This window comes from Ctenocephalides felis, unplaced genomic scaffold (assembly GCF_003426905.1).
Source record: "Ctenocephalides felis isolate EL2017-DRISC unplaced genomic scaffold, ASM342690v1 CF-g0.4_SCAFFOLD_03571, whole genome shotgun sequence".
Lineage (NCBI taxonomy): Eukaryota > Metazoa > Arthropoda > Insecta > Siphonaptera > Pulicidae > Ctenocephalides > Ctenocephalides felis.
Window position 1 is genome coordinate 11,772,668 of NW_020539725.1, and position 11,090 is coordinate 11,783,757.

General features: G+C 29.8%; 1 protein-coding gene across 1 annotated transcript in view; it reads right to left on the bottom strand.

Moving 5' to 3' along the window:
• Nucleotides 1–11,090, bottom strand: part of LOC113385628 — a 190,319-nt gene that overhangs the window by 21,222 nt on the left and 158,007 nt on the right. Inside the window, exons 8-9 of the mRNA XM_026623475.1 lie at nucleotides 8,318–8,359; nucleotides 4,316–4,389 (exon numbers count right to left, since the gene is read on the bottom strand). Coding sequence (XP_026479260.1) covers nucleotides 4,316–4,389; nucleotides 8,318–8,359 — 116 coding nt within the window. The remainder of the gene's footprint in view (nucleotides 1–4,315; nucleotides 4,390–8,317; nucleotides 8,360–11,090) is intronic.

An 11,090-nucleotide genomic window follows, 5' to 3' on the forward strand; every position in this document is an offset into this window, starting at 1 on the left:
AGGAATTAACTGGAAATTTTGCTGATACTGAGCATAGTACGATAGTTGTTTGTCTGATATCTGGAATGTTTTGAAATGTAGTTCATTTGATTTAGACAGTATAATTACTTAAAATCAAATTGGACATTAATGCTCCACCCTACTCTATTCATAAAAAAATAAGTACGCAAAAAACGGATTAAAACATTAAAAAAAATCTCTTTAAATGTTATGACGATTTCTGTAATTTACGCAGCGAGATATCACGAATAAAAATATAAACTTTAGAAGTCTTACTATGACCTGAGTTATGAGTTAAAATAGAGGTACAACTTCAACAACATTCATAATTCTCTTTGAAGAAGAATGATTGTGCTGCTCATATTTCAATATTAAGAACTTGCGATTTCAGCCACTGGTTCTGCATTTGGAATCATTATACAAGATTATAAGTCTCAAAATATGATAAAGTATAGAAACAGCCTTTCTGCGGTCATTACTACACATACATCTCATAAGTATAAGATAAAAATAGGATATAAAAAATGCATATTAAAAAATCTATTTGTGGAACTTAATAAAATTGCAAACACCATTATGATTTTAGTTTAATACTGCGTCGTAAAAGTTTGTTTATTTTTCAAATGCGACAACAATGTTATTACACAGATTTTATTTCTCGTACGAGTTTTATATAGCGTATGTAGGTAAATAGAGCAAGGATAAACATATAACGAAAACACACGACTATATAATGACAACTATATGTAATAATCTTGTTATTTTCTTAGATATTCCAGAGCTGAGTAGATGGTGCGCTTACGCAAGCGTCAACATCGAAAGGATATGCATTATACGCCCAACTACATAATAATCACAAATTGTTAATAATAAGAAAGTATAGGCTATATTAAAGGCAAGTGGTAAATTTCTGCCTTTTCTGTTTAACTACAATTATCTCGAATTTTTGCTTTCCAAATGAATTAACACACCAAACTTTTTAACAATGCTTTCATATTTTTTATGTTTTTCTAGATTCATTCCACAGCATCATTAGCAGACATTGTTATGGCATTGTCAGTCTGACCAAATTCCCTTTTTTACCAAATAGTAGTGAACCGATTCTTCCTCAAATACATTCTGAGCTTTAATCCATTTACTGAAATCAAGAATATCCAAGCGAGATGACACTGAAGACAACGGTAGAAAATCAAGAATTGGGAGACATTGATCATTTCAAATACTTGAGAAGCATCCCAACCAGAGACTTAGAGAGATCAGGGCAAGGATTGCAAGCTCCAAGCGGTATTCATTAGAAATCGAAGTCTACTGACGAGCAAACTGAGTCTTGATTTGTGAAAGACACTAATAAAGTGTTATGTCTGAAGCATACTATATATGGACTCTAAGAAAAGCTGTCAAGAACTGTCTGGAAAATTTTAAAATTGTGATGCAGGTGGCACATGGAGAAGATAAAGTGGATAAATGAAGTAGCAGATAAAGAAGTCTCGAGAAAAGTGGGCGAAAAGAAAACTCTTCTAAGACGAATATTAAAAGGAATGGAAATTGGATCGGGCCCAATCTATAGCAAGAATGACGTAATTTTTTTTTCGACAGTAAATTACAAGAAAACGGCTTGGTAGATCTTCACCTAAAATTAATCTGTATCAATCCCAACTAATGTCTTTCTAACAGTTTTTGATTTTTTTAAATCGATTCGGTAGTATGAGCTTAAATGTGGACGAAAAGTTTAACACTTTTTTCCAAATTACAAAGAAACGGCTTGGCAGATCGTCGCACTGAACTGACAAACGATAGTCCTCATCGAGATACATCAAATGGTTTTTAAATTTCTGTAATCGGTTCAGGCATTTTTGAGAAAAAAAACAATACCAATTTTTGCCAACTTTGACGAATTTTTAATGTTAAACTAATTGTCGTAGGGCCGTAATATTTTAGTATGATCTAAAAGACTATGGTAGCTACTGTCAAAAAATACTCGTAATAATAAAAATTGCCGAAAAAAATTTTTTTAACACTTTATTACAAGAAAACGGCCCGACCGATCTTTGCTAAAAAGTAATCAGCACGATTCCCAACCAATATCTTTCGAACGGTTTTTGAATTTTCATAATCGATACAGAATTGCGGGCTTAAACGTGGACGAATTTTTTTTCACTTTCCTGCTATTTATAAAGAAACGTCTCGGCCGATCGTCGCACGAAACTGACAAACGCTAGTCCTCATTGAGATATGTACATCAAATGGCTTTTAAATTTTTGAAATCGATCCAGCCGTTTTTGAGAAACACGTTGATGACACGCGCACACATACACATACTTTTTCCAAATTAAGTCTCATTCGATTCAGAATGGCTTGAAACGTCAAAAAAACATAAAATTAGCAAATCGGATTTTTTGATGAAAACATAAACTTCTCCTTCGGGAAGTTAAAAATGAAAATTTTTGCATTTCTTAACGTTTTGAAGGTTTCTGAACATTGTGGCCCATTTTGGATACAAAAGACATTCATTTCGTAATGCAGAAGTGTTGATTAGTTTTTGGCAAAGGCAAGTCCAGCCGTTTCGGAAACTACTTACTAGATACTTGTTTTTTGTCAGTTTGTTAATGCTAACTTTTAATTCAATAAGACAAATGGTCAATGCATATCAACACCGTCTAAGAGTATGCTTGATGCCCAACTGAATAATAAACATATATTTTTAATTATTATAAAGATTTAGGTAAATTACAGCTAAATGGTATAGATTCCAATAAATTCTACTTCCCTCAATGCCAATGCAACTTGAGAATGATCTTATATATTAACTTTGAAGCAAGCTTTTATAATCCTTAGGCGCTCCTTTATTCATTTCACAATACCACTTAGCAAACATATTTATTTAGGGCGTTATCAGCCTGGTCCAATAGGTATCTTTTTTGGCAAAAGATTTGCGTAATAATATTTCCCCAAATATTTTCTGAGTTTTATTCCATTTACTACTTTATTAGTACTTCATCCTCTCTACTTAACTCTTTATGTCAAGCTTTCAAAAAGTTTTGTGAGACTTTCTCTATCTACAACTTTTCGCTCTGATAAGATGTTAATAGTTTTTTCTCAGTTGTTTGGTACAAACGTAATACTTTTAATTTAATAAAACCAAAGTTAACAGTAGTATTTTAGTTTTTATCATTTAGCCGATGTACGATACATAATTTATAATAGAAACAAGTAGCAATAACAATATAAACTAGCTGTAAGTGGAATTCTGTCTTAAGGCAATTAAGGCATCGTGCCTTAAGGCAAATTGCTGGAACTTCCCGTACCAAAAATTATTATTTTTTCAAAAACGATTAACATTTTTGAAAAAAAAAATACTTTGAAAAAATAAGATTTTTGAGAAACTATAAATTTGACAAAAAATTACTTTTTTCTGAAAAAAAATTTTTTTTCAATTTTTTTTTTGCTTTTTTTTTTGAAAAAAATTTTTTCTCTATTTTGACATATTGTGGAAGATCTGAACTTTTTTTCAAAGCAATCGTACTGCTTTAACTGCATAGGGACAAAATATAAAGCGCGTAAGCCCCGCGTCAATGTCTAACGCATAAGCATTAGTACGGAACCCATAGGAATGTTAACAAAATGTATACTTATTGTTAAAATCTCTATAAAATATCTGATAATTTGATGTGCATATGTCTAATGATCATTTTTGACCGCCAAATGACTCATTTTTTTACTTTTTCCTCCATATCTCCGAAACCGCTAAACCTACCTTCATGAAAATGTTATCGATTCTTCATCTTGTCAATACAAGTGAAATGTTTTTTGAAATATTCAAATCGGACGCTCCGTTCTCTTAAAAACTGAGTTACCGTTTTCGGCACTTTTTGCCCCGTATCTTCGGAACGGCTAGACCTGCCTTTGCCAAAAACTAATCAGCACGTCTCCTCATCAATACGAATCGAATGTTTTTTGAATTATTCAAATCGGTTGACCTGTGTTCCCGAAATCGTCGACGAAAATTTGTATCCGCACATACATACACACACGTACATACATACACACACATACACACACACGCACACACACATACTTCCATTTTTTCTAAGGTATGCCAAAATGTTCAGAAACCTTTGAAACGTAAAGATATATAAAAATTTTCATTTTCGATTTTTTTGCGATTACTATAACTTACCCTACGGGAAGTTAATCAGTAATATCCATTTATTTGATTATATACGGGAAATACGGGATCGAATCATAACAGAAAAAAACAGCAAATTAATTTACTTTTAGAAATGTATTAAAAGCATTATTCTATTTAAATACTTACTCTAAACCAGGCCATAGTTGAATCATCATATAAAACTACCCATTCTTCATGCCATCTGCTCCATAACATATTTCCTGAAAGAAACAAGAAGAACCATTAGTAGTAATTATATTATTCGTTGCCACTAAATATTACAATCTTGCAATTAATTAACGAAATTAAAACGATATGATCGTCGAATTTTGGGTCAAAATGATAAATCGTTCAACAAAAATGGTATATTGATTTGGAAGACAACTATGTTGAACTAAAACATATGTTGAGCTATAACATAGTTTTGCCTCAAAACGAAACAACGTATTTGCACTCCCTTAAATTTTTTTTCTTAAAATATTTCATCAATAATTCCTTAGTATACTAACGAAGAGTTTTAATTAAAGTTTATTTGTACACCTACCACCATTAATTTTTTCAATACAACTGTTTTAATTAAATTCCGTATCCAACAATTGGCACACCGAAGTGAACTCTTATCCGACTGATCAAACAGCGATAAATATGAAATAGGTTTCTAGTAATTTTCCAATTCCGAGTGAAATTTATTTTCTCCCAAGAGCAATGAATTTACATTATCGCAACGTTCGCGCCTAGAGGCGTGTGTACCTTACTAATTAATATTTCAAGTGATTTTATCTGGGACACGATTCAATTTCGCCGGCACTCTCTATCTCAATATTATCGCAGCTCGGAAAGTGCATTTTCTCGAGAAAATCATTGCCAACATATATTTTCCTACGTGTTTGTGTTGAAATAAGGTTTAGTTTGTTGATAAAGATGTTCACAAAGAGAAAACACGCTGTGAAACTGTTTGGGTCAATTGGCAATATTGCTGCAAGGATACTTACAATAACAATATTTCTTCAAGGATTTTTTAACTTGTTACATCACTGAGCATATACTTGCATGAGAAGATGCAAATACATAGAGAAATTGACACACATGCATTTATTTTATGAACTCAAAAATATTTTATAAACTTTGAATACGATACAAATTTTATTGGATGGGACATGTCTTACAACATAGTTAGAAAATATACTATTCTTACCTCTGATCCAGAGGTTTTTTATATATGGATGAAAAATTGTCATACTGTCCGGAAACTACGATTTCTCCAAAAGTTTAAAGATATTCTGATGCATTTGATTTTGAAAGACATTTTGTTGCCACCCAGATATAAAAAAGTAGAGCAAGGAAGAAAGATCCAACATGTTTTTAAGTAATTATACTGTCTAAATCAAATGAACTATTTACGACACATAACACGTATCAAACAAACAAGTATCGTACTATATTCAGTAAAATTCACAGTTTACTCCTAATTATAGAAATGTGTCCTTTACTATTTTTCCAAAATTTGCCAATTGTTTCTTTTTACTTCATAGACGTGGTAAAATATGACAGCCAATGGAAAAACAGGTCAAATGTCCTATTTTTAATTTTGAAGAGATTTTACGCAATAATGGCTACAATATTCAACTAACACAAAATAAAAATTTTATGCAAACTTTTTTTTACAAAGATGACTCTGTATATAACTTTGATCTGGTCAGAAATAATCGCCAGCAGAGCTGGAATAACTGTTACGTTAATTTATTTCTTGTAATTCTTTTGTTTTAATCGAATTTACATTATTATTAACTATTTTTCATTGTTTACGTCTTTGTCAGGGTAAAGGTTTAGTTGGTCATCTCTACCCCACCAACATGTAGGGTATCTAGCGGTTATATAAAAACATCTGTTAAATTGAACTTAAATGTCATTAAGACATTTTATAAAATAAAAAAAAGTTTACTTAATAATTATATTACGATCTCTCAAACTAAACAACAATGTCGTCAACAAAAAATCTAACAGCAAAAGAAAATGCTTTTGTTATATATTTTCAAACATGGCAGTTTAATTCCTGGTAATGACGTTGCCTGATTTAAAGCTATAGCTGGAAACACATATTTTTCCCTCAACTTTCAAATATTGCTATTAAAAAATTTCTAACTTTACTTGTTTTGGAGATATTGGTAGAAGACCTTTTTACCCGCGGTCCTTTGAGCTTCTCTATCCTATTGTACGTAGCAAGTTGAATAAGTATTATAGTCTTGCGAGAAGTGGTTTAATTATAATAAGAAATTTACTTCTCAATAACTATAATAAGATATATACTATTATTTATTATTAGTGTTTTCTGTTGATGTGTTGGGATGATCTTGTGGTTAAAGCACAATTCCAACTTTTACGTCCATTTTAGCAGAGCATATTTATGTTTTGGCCACTTCTCACATGCCTATAATATTTTAGGAAATTAGTTTGACCAAGTTGAGTACCATATAAAGTTTCATCAACTTCCCAATCTATAAAACTAACTGTTTTTCTTATAACTCGATATTTAAGAATGTTATGAACTAAATAATGTTATGTTCAAACAGTTCTTGATATTGTTGAGTAAATAAGATTTCTGGTCTGAAGCTACGCTTAGAAATATACACAATTATATGTTGTTTTAATAAATTTAAAAAAATTAATAACTACTTTTTTAATAGTAATGTGATAAATGTGTGACAGCCACTTAAAAGATGACAATAAGTACCTATCATTCAAATGGTTTATGACAAATAAATTTAGAAAATGATGTGAATAAGAATTTGAAGCAAAAATGCCTGTAAAATTATAAACCCTTGGTTGATGAAATATATAAACAATAATTGTGCGTTGATGAATAATTAGAGCAAAATATGTAAATTTTGATTCATATATGTTTATAAGTTTATTGAATGTTTAATATTATTAGTTTTTATACGTAGTTAATATTAAGGGTTATGTATAGATACAAAGCTATCCAAGAACTCTTTATACTCGAATTTTTTCATATATTATCTTTAGTTTATAATTTGTATACTTTAAAATGTAATATTGTATTATTGCCTTGGGCTTTGAATAAATAAATAAATAAATGAATCAGATCAGGACAAGGTCAAGGATCAGAAGCGCCAATGTGGCATTCACGAAGATGAGATAATGAAGCAAACTGAGCCTTTGACTGATAAAGTTTATGTCTACAGTAAAGCTCTGTACGGATCAGAAACATGGACTCGAAGAAAAGCCGACAAGCATTACCTGGAGAGTTTTGAAATGTGATGCTGGAGATAAATGGAGAAAATGAAGTGGACAGACAAAATAACAAATGAAGAAGTGAAGAAAATTGGGCGACGAAACGACTCCACTGAGCACGATCCTCAAAAGATAAGGAAACTGGATCGGACCCGTTCTGCACAAAGAGTGTCTCCTACACGACGCCGTCGAAGGTAAAATAGAAGGACAAAAGGAATGGGAAAAAGAAGAATGCAGATGATTGACGACTTACGCGAGAAGAGGAAATACAATACATTTGCAAAAGAATATAAATGAAAACATGGAAAAAAGGTTAATACTGGTAATGGAAATGTTAGACGAGAAAGGGAAAGAAAATCATACCATGGACCTGCCTTCGGACTATCATTTATTATAATTATTATTGCAAGACACATCAGTAAATCATAACTCAGTTATATATCGAAAAGAGCAGAAAAACAAATTTTTAATTTTTTTCTTGTTTATTTAACATTACATTTTAAAAATAATTAAAAGCGTATATATACATATATTTTTTGCCTATGCGAGAACTCCGAAATTTCACGAAGTTTCTGGGTTAATTATTTATAAAAGCATGCAAATTTAATCAGGCGAACGTTGATGAAAAATAATTTATACACAGGAATATTCTATTTTGTTTTATCAAACCAAAAATCGTCACGAAATATTCAGAAAATATTCCGTTCGCTTTTATTTACGCAATAATAGTTAATATCAATAAATGAGATGGCTCGGGTTTCGTTCTTGTATATAAAACTTAATCATAATGAATCGTAATGAAATGTCTTCTAGATCAAGAAGTATATATATATATATATATATATATATATATATATATATATATATCTTCATATTATACGGTCAAATAAAACTTACTTTTATAACGTAGCAAATATCCGCCTTTGATTTGTTTTCCACCTGAAATAAGAAATGTTACTATTAAATTACTACAATCATTTTGTTGAGTAGACGTTTTACAACTTTATTAGTCTGGTATAAAATAATAACCCCTAAAATATCTGTGATGATATTATTTGCATTATGATAATAATAGTAGTTTACGTTGATTTATGATAAGTATTTCTATTGTATGAGACACTATATATTTTAATTTTATTTTACTTAGAAACTAGTACGCTTTTTTTAGAAATAAGTAAAGAACAAATTATCAGGGGTATTATTGTCGTTGTTTGTGGCTACTACTTGTCCTGATATATATTACAACTAACCTCAAACACGGGGTAAATTGTAACACCGGACTTTTTCTATGAAAAGAATAATTAGGAATAATAAAAAATAGTTATGTAATTAGTTTTAGTTCGGTACAGGAATAGTTAAAACATATATGCATCTTTATATAGTAACAATATAATAAGGGAATCTCAAGATAAATTAATTAAAGAAAGTAACAATAAGCTCCTAGCCCCTCTACTAGTCAATATCTAATTAACTTTTCGAATGCACAAGTACCCAATATTTTCATATGAAAAACAGGAAACAAGTCGTATTGGTCTGATTAATTATAATAATTGATTTACAAAATAACTAGGTGTATGTAGCATTTTGTCTTGAGGCAAATTTCGGAAATGTGATTTTTTTTTTTTTTATTTTCAATAATTATTACAACTGCTAAATTATTAACATCAAGTAATATTGATAAATAATAACATAAATTTAAATAAATAAAAGTGCAAAGGATAAAATTTACATGAAAATAATATCCGTAATATGATTTGATATAAAATATAAGCAAATAATAATAAAAATAAAATTAATAAATAATATAAATAAAATTTCTGAATGATAAAATAATACTAGAAAAATAATAAAATATAACAAAATAACAATAATAGAAATAGTAAGATAATAATAATAATAATATATAATAATAATAATAATAAAAATAATAATAATAATAATAATAATAACCAACAAGGCTAAAAAAACGAAATGTGAAAATGATTGACTTAATGAATATGATTAGAGATTTAGCATTTTAGGTACAATTTTCAACTATTTATTTATTTCAAAAATAAAATTTTTGCTTGCATTGAAATATACTTTAAACAAATAATATAATATCATATATTTTAAAATATTAGAAAATCTTAAAATATTTATAGTAATCTATTTGAAAACATGCAATATTCTTTGAACGTTTTGTTACGGTACGGAAAGTTCCAGCAATTTCCCTTAAGGCACGATGCCATACACCCCACTAGTTAACTTCCCGTAGGGTAAGTTATTGTAATGGGCCGAAAATCGGAAGTGAATACAATTTTTCGGTCACTAGAACTAGTCACTAGAACTTACCCGTATATAGATATATATATATATATATAGATTAGAGACTAAATCAATATCAGTTCCTACATTTATATAGCTATACATATAATAGATATATTAATAGATATATACCTATAGATACAGATATATATACCTAGAGATATAGATCTATATATAGCTATATAGATAGATCATTATTTGTTATTAACCTATTATATATAACGTACACCCTACATAGTCTAGACACTATAACTACAAATCAGATAAGAATGATACATATATATACCTATATATATATATCTATACATAGATATTATATATATATATATATATACATATATACCTATATTATATCTTATACATATAATATATATATAGTATATATATATATATATATATATATATCATTATTTGTTATAGTCTATTATATAAGTACACCCTACATATCTCTTTTTACCCCTTACAAACCTTACATACTACTATTTTAAACGCTATTTTTTCTCTACCGTATACTCTATTGTCTATCGCCCGCACCGGGAATCGAACCCGGGACAACCGCGTGGCAGTCCACAGCTTTGACCACTACTCTATTGGGTTCCCCACAAATAATATATTAAGAAACGCATTGTTCTTCCGCGGTACTTTTACCTATTAATTAAGTAATTAATACTACGGCGACGAACGACACGCGAAAAAAGACGTCAAATCGTAGCGCCACGGTGGTGTAGTGGTTAAGGTCGTTGCCTCCCACGCAGAGAGTCCGGGTTCGATTCCGGGAGGGTTCGGAAAAATTAGCGTTTAAGAAACATTATAGGTGTAAGATACGGAATTAATATGGGCGTATTACGTATATAGGATAGTAGGCGTATTAGGCGTATTAGGCGTACTATATAGTTAGTTAAAAGGCGTACAACATAAAAATTAAGGTTTAGGCATACGTGAATATGGTATAGATATCTTATAAGAAATACGTGTTATATGATAATCGCAAGCACAATTTTGATACGGGTACTGTATAAAGTGCATTTTATCCTTATAACAACTCTTAAATATTATTTTATTCACGGCAAATAAAAGAAGTACGTGACATACCTCAGCATTTAATTTTTGCAGCCACGAGTACAAGTTTTGCAGTTTATTAAATAATTTAAGTTCAAAATAGGTATTGTTGATCTAAGAAAATAAAAATAAATTTTGCTTAAAAATTCAATTTATATTTTTTTATCCAATATAAAAGTATTTACCAATATGCATGTGCAGGGTTGTCCCAGAACTCAACCAACATGTTCGTCTTTATGTCTGTTCGTCATGTTTTTTTTTTTAACTTTCGTAGGGTAGTTATAGTAATGGGCTGAAGATCGAA